The 18850-nt window shown below is 35.5% G+C and overlaps 1 protein-coding gene across 6 annotated transcripts; it reads left to right on the top strand.

The window, feature by feature from the left end:
* Positions 1–429: 429 nt before the first annotated feature.
* Positions 430–18567, top strand: LOC122025691 (histone acetyltransferase HAC1-like). 6 transcript variants are annotated; one of them, XM_042584531.1, is made up of 19 exons: positions 430–822; positions 1130–1309; positions 1400–1690; positions 5495–5600; positions 5846–6149; positions 6242–6709; positions 7330–7625; positions 7707–9239; positions 9877–10173; positions 10287–10565; positions 12691–12819; positions 12927–13127; positions 13230–13372; positions 13464–13776; positions 14752–14891; positions 16699–16777; positions 16901–17293; positions 17533–17750; positions 17848–18567. In XM_042584531.1, exons 3-19 carry the CDS (start codon positions 1521–1523, stop codon positions 17948–17950), a joined length of 5172 nt encoding a protein of 1723 aa, XP_042440465.1. In that variant the 5' UTR covers positions 430–822; positions 1130–1309; positions 1400–1520; the 3' UTR covers positions 17951–18567. The 6 variants fall into 6 exon arrangements, with proteins under 6 accessions (XP_042440465.1, XP_042440462.1, XP_042440464.1 ...); XM_042584528.1 differs by having other exon boundaries at positions 7330–9239; XM_042584530.1 differs by having other exon boundaries at positions 6290–6709; positions 7330–9239.
* Positions 18568–18850: the final 283 nt, after the last annotated feature.

Below are 18850 nucleotides of genomic sequence, written 5' to 3' on the forward strand. Positions count from 1 at the left end.
ATGGATCCTCTAGTCCGTAAAAATTAGATTAATTCATGATCTAATCTTTATATTGGTGGGAGACAATGACCCCCCAATTATTAACAGGTGGAGATTGATCCAAGAATAAATGAAGATAAAAAGATTAGAGGATCCGATCCTTTATCTCATAAGGATTGTTCATTACCTTCAAGATTTTCTTAATTTGTTTGACAACTCATCTTCATAAAAAAAATAATAATAAATATACAGTATATTATGTGGTTAATTTATATACTCATCTATATAAATATTTTTAATTCTTTTAATTTTTTATTTAAAAAATCTTATAAAACGTGGTTAGGTAAAATATCTTATATATTTGTTTTATTTTTTTTAAAAAAATTATAATTGACATTATTAATAATTTAACATTTTCAAATTTCTTTAGTAATTTTTGATCGGGCCAAATTGGTCGAGCCGAGTCGTATCGATTCACCGCGATTCCGTTCGGTTCATGGATTCCGTTGCGTGTGACGTGATGGATTCGGAAATGAGCGTCGACGAAATCTAAATCGAAGGATCTGCAGCTTCGGGGGCTCCCAAATCCATCGCAAGCGGCGTTCTTGGAGCAGCGGCGAGTGAAATCGCGAGGCGAACTTCTTAAACTTCGTTCGACGGCCGACGCGTCGATCCTGCAATCGGCGGCAGCGAGCGGGGAAGCGAGATCAAGGACGGGAGGAGGCTGACGGCGGGAAGAAGGAAGTTCAGGGGTGAGATTGGATTGGCCGATGGGTTCGTAACGCTGAAACAAGACCTAAAGTTTCACTATTTACCAATCGGGATGCCGGTCTAGCCGTATAGGTTAGTTACTTTGCTGATTCTCTTTTATCGATGTCTCTTTTTATCGGTTGTGGAATTTGGTCGGCCTTTGGCACATTAGGGCTTTGTCTGTTGCTCTCTTTATATTGTCGGACACAATATGAACTTGATTACTTGGTTTGATTGTTTTGTTCTTTGAATGTAAATTATAACTTTGAGCAGTTTGTTCATTGCAAATCGAACGAAGAGGCCAATGTGATTCCATCCGATTATTTCCTCCTATTTTTCTGTGTTATTGCACGACTTCTGGTAACTATATTCATCTTACTCCTGTTGTTCTTGAGTGCAGATTTTCAAAGAGTTCTGATTGGTTCCCAAATAAAGCAGCACTTTTATTTCTTCCTTTTTTTCTTTTCAATTTGACAAGCTTCAAATGGACTAATTGCACTGAATTTAAGATGAGGGGAGCAGAGCAAGGAGGTTTTTTGGTCGCATCCGTTTTGTTATCATTATTATCTCACATTCATAGGTGATTATTCTACTCAATTTCTTTTAAGAGGCTTTACTTATGTTTTCTATGAATGATGGTAAGTTATTATGCTCTTCAAATTTGTTGTAGGCCCTTTTACTGTTCCACATGATCTAACGCCAGTTTCTGATTGGCATCACTCTGTTACTTACTGGGATTTCAAGCAATAAGTCTAGACAGTAATCATAAATTTGCATGTGGATAGAAGGCTATGAAATCCAATGCTCATATATCTGGACAGGCGGCTTCTCAAACTGGCTTGCAAATGCCCGGTCTGCCCCAGCAGATCAACAATTCAATGGCATCTCAAATGCAGAATATTGATCCTCGAAAGGTGGATTCTGAATTTCTGCAACTCCGTATAAGAATGCAGCAAAAAATGTAAGCTATTCGTCCTATATCTTGAAATACTTTATTATTAGTCCAGCTTGACTAACCTGGCAACTGACGCAATGAATGTACTTACACATGTTCACGTTCAAATTGCAAGTAATTATAATTCTACTATCGGTTTATTAAACTCTAGAATTTGAATTATAATGAACCTGAAGGATTTAAATTCAACCCATGGAGCATATCTAAAAGGGATGGTAATGTATAGGCAGTTAATGTTTAACTCTTCATGATAGTCTTTTTTGGCTATTGCAAAAATCAGTTTGCATACCTGCTACATCATTTAGCCAATAGGGAAGAGGCACAGGTCTGTTAGGTGCAGATGCCATGCAGTGGGACATCAGCATATTGGCACACAATCTCTTGCTTAAAACATGGGTAGAGTACTTAAAGTTCTACCTGTACTTACCTAAAGATCTCATGATCTACTACTTCTGGAGTGGACATTTCCACAAGTCACGGCACTTCAGCTGAGCTATGGTCATTTTGGGCGAATCATGTCTGGTTGGAGGCAACTGGCTCTTGCACACAAATAAGCATGTGCAGGCATATCTAAATGATTGCAACTTGACTATATCAATTTTTGTCCAACAATATCAAAAGGCACTAGTACATGCAACTCAAGGTTGCAACTCAAATCACTTAAGGATTGTCAAGACCACTACATTCCATTGCCACCTAGTTGAGCATCCGATAAGAACTTCTAGGTGAGCATTTTCAAGGCGCTCACAGTGGCAAAAAGGCATTTGTTCCAACTTACAACTATCTGGCAGTTGATGCATGAATTTATCCGCCAGTGAACTCAATTTAAGGCTATTTTGCTATATTATTAGTAATGTTCAAGTTTTGCCTAGATGTTCATTCCTTGCAAATTAGAATTAAGGTGGCGTTTGGTTTAGAGGTTTAGGAATGAGGGAATGGATTCATTCCCAAACCTTGTGTTTAGTTGATGGGAATGGAATCAAAATTTTGGAATGAAATCCAAAAACTTGGGTATGTATGAAACCCACCCTCTCCCTTGGATTTTGATAGAATGAGAATAAGAATTAAGTTTGGGACGAAAATACCCTTAGTATATTTGTTCAATTTTTCTTTCATTTCACTCTCTCTCCTTGTTCTCTCTCATCATACTTTCTCTCTCCTCATTCTATCATCACATATTCTCTACCATTTTCTCTCTGTATTCTCTCTCATCATACACTCTCTCTCATTATTTCTCTCTCCTTATTTTTTTCATTATACTTTCTCTCTCCTTAATGAAGGGGAGCCTTGGAGCAACGGTAAAGTTGTTGTTTTGTGACCAAAAGGTCACGGGTTCGAATCCTAGAAACGACCTCTTGCAAAAGGCAGGGCAAGGCTGCGTACAATGGATCCTTCCCCGGGACTCCGCATAGCGGGAGTTTCGTGCACCGAGCTGTCCTTTTTTTTTTCTCTCTCCTCAATCTCTCTTACCATACTCTCTCTCTATATTTTATCTCATCACACTTTCTCTCTCTTCATTTTCTTCCATCACACTCTCTCTCAACACACATTCTCTACCATTTTCTCTCGGTATTCTCTCTCATCATACATACTCTCTCATTATTTTCTCTCTCTTCATTCTCTCCTTATTTTTTCATCATATTTTCTCTCTCCTCAATCTCTCCTATCATACTCTCTCTCCGTATTTTCTCTCATCAAACTTTCTCTCTCTTCATTTTCTTCCATCACACACTCTCTCCTCATTTTCTCTCATCACACTTTCCCTCTCTTCATTTTTTCACATCACACTTTCTCTCTCGTCACATTTTCTCATCATACTTTCTCTCCTCAATCTCTCATTTTCTCTCATCACACTTTATCTCTCTTCAGTTTTCCCATCACTCTTTCTCTCTCAACACACTTTCTCTCTCATCATACTTTTTCTCTTTTCAATCTCTCCTATCACGCTCTCTCTCCTCATTTTTTCTCATCACACTTTCTCTCTCTTCATTTTCCCATCACACTTTCTCTCTCATCATTCTCTCTCATCATATGTTTCTCTCACATTCAACTTTCTCTTCCATATAATTTTTTCTCTTATTTTCCTTTAAGGGTAAAAATGGAAATTTTGGTTCATTCCGATTGAAAATATTCAACTAACCAAATATTATTTTTAAGAATGATACCCAAGCTCATGCCTATTCTCATTCTGATTCCTAGGAGAGAACCAAACGTCACCTAAAACTACCTCTATAAAATGTTCAATTTCAACTACCTCCCATATCAGTCGAGTGACTATCTTTGCTACTATAACAATGCCAAAGTAGGCAATAAGTTTTATGCTTCTTTGTTTCTTAAAATAGATGGTTTTTTAGAATTGATAATGTAGAACATGGACAGTGAGCAACATAATAATCACTGTCTTCCTTGTTTTTCTCTTTCTTGCTCTTCCTTTTTTAGCACACCTTTTATCAGTTTCTTTGCCCTCTTTATTTTTTTCACTAAATTTCCTTACCTTCATTCAGGAAGCTGATGTTGCAATGCTTTAGCATATTTTCCTCTAATTTTTTCCTTCTTAATTAGCACATAGGTTGTGGCAATACAAATAAAATAAAACTAACATGCCAAAAAGTAAAGGTTTAACATATCTAATGTTTTTTTTTCACTATTTTTTTTTGTTGATCTTGGTAGTGAAAGAGCCATAGTATGCTTATACCAAGGTTTAAAATTTCGACCCGTGCCGAGGTTTCGGTCCTAGATCGGAACGATATGATTTCGGTGTCGTGTCATGCCGTGCCGATATAGTTTCGGTATTTTTTAAATATAAAATATATTAATTAAAAACTAAACTATTTAACATAAATATTTAAAAAATAAGCAATATAAAAATAATCTTTTAAGAAAGGAAAAGATATGAAAATAGATAAATAAATAAATAAAAAATTTATTATAATTTTTAAATTAAAATAAATGAAATATAAAATTAATTAGATAATTTTATTAGGGTTTAATAAAACCTCTTAAGATTATCTCCATCATAGCTAGGAGTTGATTAAAATAATTAACCTAAGTTTAATTAAAAAAATTCTGAAATCCGACACCACTCGCGAGCCTGCATGACTTTGGCACTGCCGCGGGGTGGCACGACCCCTCAGCCATGGCCACGGGGATTGCGTGACTCCTTCGGGGCGACCGCGTTGGCCGTGCGACCCCTCTACAACGACTGTAGGGTCACACAATGCCTCCGCGGCGGCAGTGGAAGGATTATGCGACCCCTCTGCCGCTGTTGTGGGGTCGAGTGACCCCTCTGTTGTGACCACGGGGTCGCAACACGTCGCAGCTGTAGTGGGTCTGGTGTCGGGGTCGTGTCAGTGCCGGTCGCCGAGTGGAACGAGATGTTTCGCCCGTTTCGATCGTCTCGGCACGACACTTTAAACCATGGCTTATACTAATAAATTCTCTTGGATTAGTCATCATTGTCTTTTTAAAGTAACCTTACTCTATAATGTGAGGACAAAGGGATGCAATTTTGTTATCTCAATCGAACAGAGCAAGATTGCCTTGACTAGCACATAGCATGTTAGGCAATGCTAAATGGTTACAACTTTCTTCAACAGTAATTTCCTTACAAAATGTTATCATTATGCAAGGATGTAGGAATCTTGAAATGAAAAAACTGTTTATAGTTAATGCAGGATGGATGTTCATGATTTGCATTATTATATTAAATTATTAATGTTAGGAATATTTATACAAATTTCATTTAGATAATCAAATATTTGCTATTGTCAAAAGTTGTGACTAGTTTTAGAAATATTTCACTTGTTGCAGTCACAATATTCTTCAAAGAAGAAGCCAGTCTAATGACTGGCTGCATAAGTTACCAGAAATAGTCAAACGCTTGGAAGAATGTATGTTCAGAGATACTGGAACAAAGGTATCATTTCTACTTTACGAAGATATTAATTTTCTTGACAGTTTCAATTTATCTCAATATCTTGAAGTCCAAATCCATGGTATTTTTAAGTATAGTAGGTCTATCACAGGCCTCTTTGTTGACTTTAATGCTAAAGGTTCTCTCTTTCTCTCCTTTTTCTATTTTTATTTTATTCGGTATAGTCATCATTTTCTTTCCTATGCTAACCCTTACAAGTTTTGCAATACGCATTGAACTTTGGCCAGGATGAGTATTTGACTTTGTATACGGAGTCGGATGAAAATCGCTTCTTTGCCGTTATAAGGAGTATTTCTAACAGAAAACAACGTGCATCACAGCAAGTTAGATCTTCTTCTACCCCTGGCATGATGATTCCAATGCCTAGGATACAGCAAAATAGAAATGTACAATCAATAATATCTGGTTCAGTTGAGAAGCCCAAAATTAGTAGTTCAAGTGTTGAATGTTCTCCAGCAACAAGTGTGGGAAATTTGCAACCAACCGGGAATGGTCTGACTGATGTCAATTCCTCAATTCATTTGGCTAATGGTAATTCAGTCTGCGTATTCCATCTTTTTTATTTGCCGTTTGCCTCTCTTTGGTTTCATATGTACAGGGATGAGACTTTTTCTTCTGTGCAGTTTCCAATTGCCATCGGAGACAAGGTACTGACTTTCCTCTTGGTTCAGGTGTAAGAAATATAATGCATTCAAACTCCACTGGCATGCCAAGGCAATCTAGTCAGATGATTCCAACACCAGGATATGTAGATCCACAGGCTGTATCCTTAGTCTCAGAATCTTCTAATGCAATTAATCTTTCCAGGTGTGATTCTACAATACCTTCGGAATTACAACAGACAAGGAATGTTGGAAACCCAAGCAACCACTTATTACATAGTTTAGGAGGGCAGATTGATTCTGGTATCAGGTCAAATAATCTGCAGAAGACTTTACTGCATAGCATGCCAAATGGAGTCATAAATAGTGGTCTGGATTCAGTTGGGAGCAACGTGCAATTTAACAGGTCTACTAATTTAGAGGGATTGATAAAGACTGGGCCTATGCAACAGCACTTTGATCAGCAAATACACCAATCTAGAATGCCAGGTAATGCTATCAGTATGAGAATCTGTTATCCTGAGTTTTCCATTTTCCAGATACCTTTTGATTTTTTATGCTGTCTTCGTACTAGTAATCAGATTGTACATATCCAGGATCTAATCGTTTATGTGATATTGTATTTATGTGTGGATCAAGTGGTGGAATGCTATGGTGGTTTTTAGACTTAATTTATGCATGTGTGCTTAAACAATATCCCATTTTTGTTCATAACATGTTTTTTATGTTATCTCCTTGTTAGTAATCTTAGAGTCCAACAATCAATCAGGAAATTGAGTACCTGATTTTTTAATGCAGTTATATATTTACCTATGAATACTGGAAAAAGCAAACAATATTATTAAATTTTCTGTCAATTTCTTGATACATAGTAAATGCAAAAATAAATTTTAATGTCATTATTGTTAACCTTGGAGGTACTACGTGGAGGAGATTCTATGTTCAACTGAGCACCATGTTAAACTGAATCTACCTGTATCTTGGGTCAACAGACTGGCAGTGATTTTACTTTCTTATGCGTATACAACAATCTTCATGCAAATTTGCTGCACCTACTTTGTTTCTGGAAGTGTACCTTATAAATTGTAATACTGTTGTAATGTATGCAGTGCCATTGTCTGAGCAAATGTTGTCTAGTGGAGTCAATGTTTATGCTATGAAAGTAACTGATATATCAGGATCTGATAATGATCATGGCCATGGTTCATCTGTATTATCTGCTATGAATAATCTCAACAGTGGTAGTTTGCAAACAAGAGTGGGAACAAATCCAAGCTTGCTACACCATCAAACAAATTTAAATCCACAGTACACACAAATAAGGCCTCACACAATTGATCCTTCACAAAAATTTAATCTAAATGCATCACAATTGACAAATGAGGTATTGCAATCACAATCACAGGTGCAGCAATCTCAGCAACAAGTTAGTTCATCTTATCCTCAGTTCTTTCAAAACCAAACTAAACTGCTATTGTTACAACAGCAACAGCAGCAGCAAAGTCAACAAAACCAAATATCGTTACCACCTGACACACTGAGACAGACTTCAGGAACTTCTTTAGATGAGCAAATGCCAGGGCATGAACTTATGACCCCTTCTGGGGCATTGCATTCACAAGTTTCCCAGCAGATCCAAGCATCAGAATCACAATCTAATTTTTTTGATGTCCATTCTAGAGCACAATTTGTCAACCCGTTATCTGGGTCTGAAGATTTTCTTGTTCAGATTCCACAGGGTTCACAACAATCATTGCACCCAAATGTTTTGGTTGATAATTTTCAAAGGTGTATCAACAACCAGTCTAGTGAATCCCAAACAAGGGACCAATTTCAACTTCAACCTTCACGAGGGGTACAAGTGCTGAATAAGCTTTCAAGTGAAGAGCCTTCGGAATTTCATCAGAAAATCACAGTTAAAAATGAAGTTCAGCAACCTCACATGTCCCTTCAGGGATGTAATGCCAGCGCTGCTACAATGATGCCCCATTTTTCTAGCAGATTAGCTCCTGGCCTGGAGGAATCTGTAGGTAAATCGAATTATCTGAAGCAAATTAGGTGGTTGTTGTTTTTGCACCATGCTCGGCGTTGCCCTTCTCCAAAGGGTCAATGCCCAGAAGTTAATTGCTTAAGAGTACAAGAGTTAATAACTCACATACGCTGCTGCGATAGTGACTCATGTGAATATGCCCGCTGTAAGCCTAGTAGGGTCCTTCTTCATCATTTTCATTATTGCCGAGCAGCTAATTGCCCTGTATGTGTGTCGGTTCATAGCCTTATGGCATCTTGTAGAATACCTGCTCGTGCTTTATCTGATGCTGGTTCAGAGAGTCAGGCTGTTGCCTCCAATACTACAAGCAAGGGAAGAGATTCTAATGAAATCACTGGTGATATGGAGTCTAGGTTCACAACGATGCAACTTACCTGTGCTTTAGCTGATGTTGTACCAGGAAGCCAGATGGATGTTGACAATGGTAGGATCAAGAGAGATGGAGCGATTGCTGAACTGTCTGATGATAAGCTGGCTAAATGCAGGAAAATTCAGCATGCATCTCTTCTTGTTACTAACAATGGATCATCTGCAGCCTTGCATTCTTCTAAGGACAATTCATATGGCTTCCAGGAAGCACAGTTTCAGAATTGCAAACAAACTGACATGGTCATGTCCGTTAAATGTGAAACTTTTGATACAAAGACTGAACAATTCATTAGCACTGGACACGAAAAATTCACAACCAATGGAAGTGGCATTGAACAAAACCAGATTAAAATAATTGATATGAAATCTAATGCTTCTAATCATGTTAAGTGTATTGTTAAGCAAGAAACCTTGATGGTTGAAGAGAAGATTGATCAGGCAAGAAATGATATCAAGCAGGAAAACTTTGAGAAGTCAACTGATCAGGCAACTGCAAGTAAATCAGGGAAGCCAAAGATAAAAGGTGTTTCCTTAACTGAGCTATTCACTCCAGAACAAATCAGGGACCATATTCATAGTCTGAGGCGATGGGATGGCCAGGTTAGCTGTTGAACAATCAAAATCTGTTGCTATCATCATAAAGTTTTATCAAATTACTTCCTCAAAATTATGATGATTAGTAGACTATATTTGTTTGGGCTTTCAGAAACTATAATGTTGTTTTCTCCATCATGTATCTTTGGCATATTTTACATAGCAAAATATGATATGCTTGTTTGGGTTTGGATACAAAGTTTTTTTTAGCTCAGGCTATCTTGAGAAAAGAATGCAAAAAAGCAAAAGGAATTTGTACAAATTAGTAAAATAATCTCTGGATATCCTGTTCTTATTTTTCTGCACTTATAAAATTTCTTTATTAGGAGAGGACTTGATTAGTTATGCATTATATCTTTCATGGTTATTGTTGGATCTTCACATTGCTTGTGTTATAGACATTACTTTGTAGAAGTAAACACTAGGCTAGTTGTCTTTCCAATCACATTTCTATTTCTCGTTGGTGGTATCAGGCTGCTTGGAAGCATTTTTAGCTGCTAAATTTCTTGTGTTGCTTACCTACTATATTCTTTCTGTGTGATAAATAATGCCACAGTATGAAAGCTATTAGAAACATTTCTACCGCATTATTTATTTATTTATTTGCAATTTTTTCTCATATCTTCAAAATTGGCTGTCACAGAGTAAGGCTAAAGCTGAAAAGAATCAAGCAATAGGACACTCAATGAATGAGAATTCGTGTCAACTTTGTGCAGTGGAAAAGCTTACATTTGATCCAACTCCACTATATTGTTCAATATGTGGTGCAAGGATAAAGCGGAATGCTATGTACTACACAGTTGGAAGTGGTGAAACCCGTCACTACTTTTGCATCCCATGCTATAATGAGGCTCGTAGTGATACTATAGCAGTTGAAGGCTCTACACTTCTCAAGGCAAAGCTTGAAAAGAAGAAAAATGATGAGGAAACAGAAGAATGGGTAAAATCTTGAGACCGTAGATCTTGATTTTCTTATTTTTCTTTCAAAATATGTATTTTGTTCTTCCTTTTATCTTTTTGTGATTATGCTTTATCTCCTGATGTTTCATGTAGTGGGTACAATGTGATAAATGTGAAGCTTGGCAACATCAAATATGCTCTCTCTTTAATGGCCGAAGAAATGAGAGAGGCCAAGCTGAATATACTTGCCCAAATTGTTATGTAAAGGAGATAGAAAATGGTGAACACAAACCTTTACCCCAGAGTGCTGTTCTCGGTGCAAAAGATCTTCCAACAACAATCCTCAGTGATCACATAGAACAACGACTCTTCAAGCGACTCAAGCAAGAGAGAATGGATAGAGCTAGACTGCTTGGCAAAAACATAGAGGAGGTTATTCCGATGACTAATTCCCTACTCTATCTTTTTTATTTTTTACTAAAACTCCTTCCGTATCTGGGTCTTATGCTTGGCAGTTATGACTCCGAATACAGTCACATGTTAATTAACCTGATCTTCCCATCAATTGATAGACTACCATCTTATTTGAATAATTCTTTTATCAATTTAATAGTTATATCAAGAAGGTTCATGTGGCTATTGATATACATGTCTTAAGACTCCATGCATTTAACTGAACATATTTTGGATAAGGGTGGCTTATTTTTTGTTGTTTAGTAGTAGGAGAAAGGTTTTGCTGAGTGGAAGTTGAAAAATATAAATTTCAGGAAAATTGCCTCCCCTTCAAAAAAGAATCATTTTTATCCTAGATCCACCATTCACTATTAGTAATTTTTGAATTGAAGTTAATTTCATTAGGTGCAATCAATTAAATTACTCACTCAAGTCAGTGATGATTTCATTATAATCATATAAATATTTGATTGTTACAAGCTAAAAATCTTATAAAAACAATAATAGTCTTCATCTAGCTGTATGTTCCCAATTATTTGGGGTCATCTACACGAATCTTGCCCATTGAGGTTTATGCAAATCTATGTTATTAGTAATATTCCAATCAATTAAATCACACTAAAGTTTTATTTGGTTTGCCTTACTCCTTCACTCTAACAGATTCAATTCTTCCTAACTATATGTCATATTGTTCTCCTTTAAGCATATCCATATACCAGCTACCATATTCTCATTTCATCATTTATTAGATATTTTTATTTTATCATTTCTAGTTAACGCAATGTCTTAGCATTATCATTTCTTTGTGCCTATTAGTTCTTAATAGTCCAAATACTTTGATCCACAACCCCTCGATAGTAGATACTACTTGGTGTACGACAAGAAAATATTTATATGCATCATTTCTCAATCTCATAGGATTTCTTGTCTCAGTTAGCAATCTTACGAGACAAACAAGAAATATGAAAGGGAATTCTAAACTATTTATTGAATCAATGGAAGCATGGGTTGAAGGCCCTTATATAGGCTGCACATTCTACAATGAGTTATTTTTACTAAAACTCATACTGACTAGGCTCGATTTTTTCAGAAATAGTAAAAGTAAAATATGGGTTGTTCTTATTAAAATTCATATTAACTAGGTTAGGTGTGATGGAAATAATATAAGTAAAATATTTTTTTTTGTATTTTAGACCAAAGTAAAAAACTATTAGCTCTAATAACTTGTTTTTATTAAAAACGTACAAAGTAAGATAGATGTACTAGAATGATAGTTTGAAATTTTGTACCATGCTGAGTGAAAGAGTCTAAATGTATTGTTCCAGTAAATACCGAAATACTATTGTTCCAGTAAAAAATTGAAACTCCGGCATGTCTCGAGATTTTAAAACTTGACTGAAATAGTAAAATTTAAATTAAATGAAATTTCATTTTAGGACAAACCAAATTCAAAATAAAATATAATTTAGACCTTTAACCACACATTGGATTGGGGTATTATTTTAAAATGACCTATTTTTATTTGCATCATCTATCTTAACATTTCAATTTTCAATCGCTGCTCAACTGTAGCTCTGAAAAGAAGGAATGAGTAATTTACTTTTTATTTTGTTTTATTGCTTACATTAAGTATTTGATTGTGCCACAATCTATACAATTATTACTATTTTGGTCCCACGTTTGGGATGATTCTGCTCCAATTTTTACTTATACTGACGTACAACTTGACACGTTGATTATGCGGACTTGGTGTGATGGAGAGGAAAGAAGAGGATGAATGGGAAGGAGACGAAGAAGAAAAAGCAATAGAAGAAGATGAAGAGGCAATGCTTATGTTTTTTATATTATCGACCTATTTGCTTATGTGTGAAGCCTAAGGAACAACTTAAGTTTATATGCTTGGTTAGAATTTGTCATTCCTAAGTTGAATTTGATGATATGTTTATTAGCGTGAGCTGGGGGAACAATCTGTTTGTATACCTTTTAGTAAGTGTAATCACAACATTCTCTAAATTTGTTTGCCTTTTATAGTTAATTCTCTTTTACAACAATTCCTATTCTTAATTCTTTACCTGAAAAAATTCAAATATGTGGCAAATTCTAGGTCCCGGGTGCAGAAGGACTTGTAGTTAGAGTTGTCTCATCAGTTGACAAAAAGCTGGAAGTGAAGCGACGGTTTTTAGAGATATTTCAAGAAGAAAATTATCCAAAGGAATTTCCTTATAAATCCAAGGTATGTTCAATATTTTAAATATTTCAAATGATCTTTACACCTATCATCAGCATAAGTTCAAATATCATGACAACTTGTAGAGTTGTGCTCACATAGATTTTGTACAGGCTCTACTGTTGTTCCAGAAGATTGAAGGCGTAGAAGTTTGCCTCTTTGCCATGTATGTTCAAGAGTTTGGTTCAGAATGTTCCTTCCCCAACCAGCGGAGAGTATATCTTTCATATCTAGACTCAGTGAAATATTTCAGACCTGATACGATATCAGTGACGGGAGAGGCTTTGCGCACTGTTGTTTATCATGAAATTTTGGTATTATATTCTAATTGTTTTAATGATTTTCCTACAACTTTTTCTTATAATTAAATGTATTTGATTATGCAATTATTGAAACCTCTCCTCTTCTTACATCAGATAGGATATCTTGAGTATTGTAAGAAACGTGGTTTTACCAGTTGCTATATTTGGGCTTGTCCTCCTCTTAAGGGTGAAGACTATATCCTTTATTGCCACCCTGAGATTCAGAAGACTCCAAAATCTGACAAACTACGTGAATGGTATGGTTTAAAGCTTTGTAATAAAATATTATGTTTCCAATATTGTATTGTTTGAGATAATCTTAATGCATCATTGACTATGTCTTCTCAGGTATCTAGCAATGCTTCGGAAAGCTACCAAGGAGAATGTGGTTGCTGATGTCACTAATTTATATGATCATTTCTTTGTAAATACTGGGGAGTGCAAGACTAAGGTTACAGCAGCTCGTCTACCTTATTTTGATGGAGACTACTGGCCTGGTGCAGCAGAGGATATGATCAATCAACTTTGTCTAGAAGATGATAGTAGGAAGCAACAAAAGAAAGGGAAAACTAAAAGTACCATATCAAAAAGGGCTTTGAAAGCTGCTGGTCATATTGACCTTTCTGGCAATGCTTCCAAGGATGCTTTGCTGATGCAAAAGGTATTATGCTTCTCTTATTTGCTAGTTGCCTATCATTTTAGGTAGTGGCACTTGTTTCTTCAATGCGCGGTACTTGTTTCTTCAAAGTATACCCTTTAGGTAATGGTACTTGTTTCTTCAAAGCATACTTTCTAAAGGTCATATATGATTAAACATCAAGGAAACTTGTATGGTCCAGTTGCAAAGTAGATAAATTACTAATCTTGTCCCGACTGCTGAATCTCTTAATGGCGACTTGTCAATATAGCCAAAAATGTGCAGAGATAAAAGCACTCATTTGCCAGCAGCAATACTAACCTATATGACTATAGTTCAAATACATTATTCAAGGCGAGAATACCTGTTTTTCAGGTATATTGATGAAAAAAGTAATACAAAGTTTATCATTTATATTAGTTGGTTTGTCTGAGAGTCGCATTGACTTTAAGTTTTCCAGTATATTTTTAAAGCACTTAGTAACTTTTATATTTGTTAATTTGGCTAGAGAGGTCTACATGTATGTCAAATGCTTCAATCAGAATTTTAGAAGAGTATGTCTCGAAAAAGCAATAATGTCTCTGTTTCTCTGTCACATATGGAGTTCTTATTTATTTATTGCTTGCTTGTTTCTGATGCTCCAGGTTTTTTGCTTGTGTTTAATCTCAATATCTCCATAATGCTTATTGAATTTTGATATTTATACTGATGTTTATGATGGTGATTTGCAATAGACCAATGTCTGGTATAATTAGGTGGCAAAAATTTTACTGCAGCAAATTGACTTCCGTATCACTCAATTTGAGATTTATTTATCAGATACATGCCATATACCCATGTCAATGCTTTATACCTTCTTCATACCCTAGATTAATTATTAGAATGTGGTGGGACTTTGTTTTTTTAACTTTTCATCTCTGTCACAGATAACTTGCATTTCTTTTGAAAAACTAAATATTGTTGTGAATATCCTATTTATTCCTTCTCTTTCTCACGCAGCTTGGTGAAACCATATATCCTATGAAGGAAGACTTTATCATGGTTCATTTGCAGCATGCTTGTACGCATTGCTGTGAACTGATGGTATCTGGGACACGCTGGGTATGCAATCAATGTAAAAATTTTCAACTATGTGCTAAGTAAGTGCCATCTTTGAAGCATCATTTACTTGTTTCCTTGGTATATTAATCAAAGGTATACCTGACATATTATTTTTGCTGCAGATGCTTACTTTTCAACTTTTTGTAATGAACTGATATAATTTCAATGTTGTCAAAGAGTGACCAATTTAGACCTCATGTACACCTTGGAGTAACCAATTTATATGCTACTGAAACTCTGAAAGGCTTGAATCTTCTAAAGGCTTCTGTAGGAGATTGCTACATTTTTGTGGTTTGTTATTTTAGTACCAAAAGAGTCATCATAGTACCGAAAGATAACTCCTATGGGTCAAACAATTACATGAGTTTACATACAATGTAAAACCTGAATTGTTTCACCCTAAGTTGCTCTTATTGGAAACATAACCAAATTCTTATGAGACCCACAAAACTCTTCAAACCATTGTTTTATGAAACTGTATGTGGCTGATGCTGCCATATCAATGTGCCCACCTATGAATTCAGCAGTCACATATTGTTTTAATTTTATTTTGCAATGTATACCTAGCTAATATATTAGTTTGATCCAAATTAAATAGATATTTTGAAATAACTAGACGTGAAGAAGGTAAGCAATCTGTTTATTTTCCATTTAATCATAGCACAAAGAACCCAAAAACCAAGAATGAAAGATTCATTGGTTGATGTAATTTGATTATATGATGGATATCTTATAGGAGGATACATTTTGATCATTCTTAACATTAAATTTAGTTCTAAAAGCTTTGAGAGCAAATGAATCTAAACTCATAGTTTATAATAGAACTTAGTGACAGAGCATGTAATGTGATCGTTATAAGTAATTCAATGATGGTAATCCTTCACAACTACAATTATTGTTGGTTATATCTCTTCAACTCATTTGTACAATAAATCCTGTTTCCCTATTGAATGTTAGGCACTTTGCCTTTATTATTCCATGTCTTTGGTCAGGCATAAAATACATATTAATTAATTGTTCAAAAAAAAATTTCTTGATATAGAAAAGTCTAAGGGAGTGCTTGGTTGGAGGGAATGGAAATGAGGAATGGGAAAGGGATTGAAAGTTAGTGTTTGGAATGTTAATATTTGGAATGGGAATGGTGGGGCCCACGGATTCAAACCCCCAAATATGGGATTTGGCCATTACCAAGTAAAATGGGGGGAATGGGAATGGTGGGGTCCACGGATTCAAAACTCCTCATTCCCATTCTTACTTCAATGAATCTCATTCCTAATCCCATTCCCTTCCACAAACCAAGCACCCCCTAAAATATTTATTTAAACATAATTGCATATACATGCACCTAGGAGGTCGCATACAACGCTTGTACTATGGATGTCTCTATCACATGTCACTTGCAAACACTTTTTAATTCTTTTCTTTAAATATTATCAAGTAGTTATATGCTGCAAAGCAATATAGAAGCTTTAGGTTGCAAATGGACTCAGATGCTTGATCAATTATCTTTGGCTTGAAAATTCAAATTTCTCATGGAAAAATATGTCCAATCTCAAAATAGAGCAACAGATGCTGTTATGGCTTTTGATTACTTGAATATTGCTCAATCAAGGCTGTCTAATTAAGGTGGTTTTTACTCGATCAAGGCTGTCCAATATGGTTTTGATGGGAGCGTACAAGTCTTACAAATCAAAATTTATATCTAGTCTATTAGTATTTCAGGCTAATAGCTTGTACATGATTTACATTGTTTATCTTGTTAAATTGTCTTATATGATTCAGTGATTTTTATGTAATTCGATGTTTCTGTAAATCCTTCAATTGACTATATGGATTTGAATTTAGGTGCAATGGATTGGAACAGAGATTTGATGAAAGGGAAAGACATCCAATAACTTCTCAAGACAAGCATGTGCTTTGTCCAGTGAGTTGTTCTTCCTGTGTACTTTTTACTGCATTTGGTATGTTCTTGTGCATGCTGATTTGGTGGTTTTGTTTGCTTATGCTTATTCCCGTGGTACTTATATTGGTAACATAATGTTTTCAGATTGAAATAAACGATGTAACGATGGATACAAAGGATGAAGATGAGATCTTGGAGAGTGAGTTTTTTGACACCAGACAGGCATTTTTGAGCCTTTGTCAAGGGAACCATTATCAATATGACACTCTTCGCCGAGCAAAGCATTCCTCAATGATGGTTTTGTATCACCTCCATAATCCAACTGCCCCAGCCTTTGTCATGACTTGTAATGTCTGCCAACATGACATCGAAACTGGGCAAGGCTGGCATTGTGAAACTTGTTCAGATTTTGATGTCTGCAATGGATGTTATCAGAAAGAAGGTGGCATTGATCATCCCCACAAGTTAACAAATCATCCATCGACAGCTGAGTGCGATGCACAAAACAAAGAAGCTCGACAAAACCGTGTTTTACAGGTAATCCTATATATATATATATATATATATATATATATATATATATATATATATATATATTTATTTATTTATTTCCATTCCCCTTTTATGTTTCCTTTTGCTATCATTCTCATAGATAAACTTGCCATTTTCTTCTATTCGAGTTGAATAAGATGATCTTGCTTTGCTTTCTGTTGACAGATAACATGCATCAAATTATTTGCTATACTAATCTCATTTGCTTCTTTTATCTATTGCAGCTCAGGAAAATGTTAGATCTCTTGGTCCATGCCTCCCAGTGTCGGATCCCCCAGTGCCAATATCCTAACTGCCGTAAAGTTAAGAGCCTCTTCCGCCATGGAATACAGTGCAAAACACGCGCTTCAGGAGGTTGCCTCTTATGTAAAAGGATGTGGTATCTCCTCCAACTCCATTCCCGAGCATGTAACAAATCCGAGTGCAGCGTGCCGCGCTGCAGGTACCAAACATCTCTTCCTCTTTTACTGCCTTCAAACACTCCCTTTGCGGTTACTGCCTGGGTTAACTGGTGTCCTTTCTTTTCCAAACATTTCCAGAGATCTGAGAGAGCACTTGAGAAGACTACAGCAACAGTCTGAATCAAGACGAAGGGCTGCTGTCATGGAAATGATGCGACAGCGAGCTGCAGAAGTTTCCTGAAACTCCAGTTAACTGTAAATAGCCATTTTCACTTAGGAGATCAAGGGAAATCAAAGAAGCCGCAGATTGGATGCTGCCTTCACATCAACTAATTTATTCTTCAACCGAAACCCACCATGAAGGGGAACACTTTGATTTATCCTTCATAACCCCATTCCTTTGGTTGTAGGTGTAGGATAGCGGTCCCTAATTCACCCATTATTCATTTTTCTTCCCTTTATTTTACATATTTTAGGCTAGGGATTTTGGGAGGTGAAAGGGTGAAGCATTTTTTTGCCCACATCTCCTTAGTTTTTGTTTCACTTGAATATGACAAAAGATTAAAAAAAAAACCAATTCATTTTATTTGGATTGGCAGTTGCATAGATGTTCGTTGGTTGGTTTGTTGTGTAGCCTCTTTAATTGTTTAGGATTAGAGATGAATCAAATCGGGTAATTGTGATGAGTCCACCTATATAAGTCAGGTTAGAGCATGTAAATTATGTTTGATAATGAAAGCCAGTGCTCGTTGGTTTTGTATATTTTGATAGAATGACAATAGATACTTGACAATCTATCCAACTTGGGTTTGGATATCTGATTGATTATGCTTAATAATAGAGTTTGAGTTTGTGTTATGTTTTACTTGCATATTCTATCATCTAGAAGTCCTTGTCAATATTTATGCTTAAATATGATGGATTTAGAACACATAATATAACTCAATAGTTATAATGAGTAATTAATAATAAATCTCTTCAGTGTGTCTGTTGATAATGTTTGTTGCCTATATATATATATATATATATATATATATATATATATATATATATATATATATATATATATATATATATATACACAGGATTTCAGTGTTTTTTTTTCTCTTTTTATTTTTTTTAAAAATTTTTGAATTAAAAA

This window comes from Zingiber officinale, chromosome 9B (genome assembly GCF_018446385.1).
Source record: "Zingiber officinale cultivar Zhangliang chromosome 9B, Zo_v1.1, whole genome shotgun sequence".
Lineage (NCBI taxonomy): Eukaryota > Viridiplantae > Streptophyta > Magnoliopsida > Zingiberales > Zingiberaceae > Zingiber > Zingiber officinale.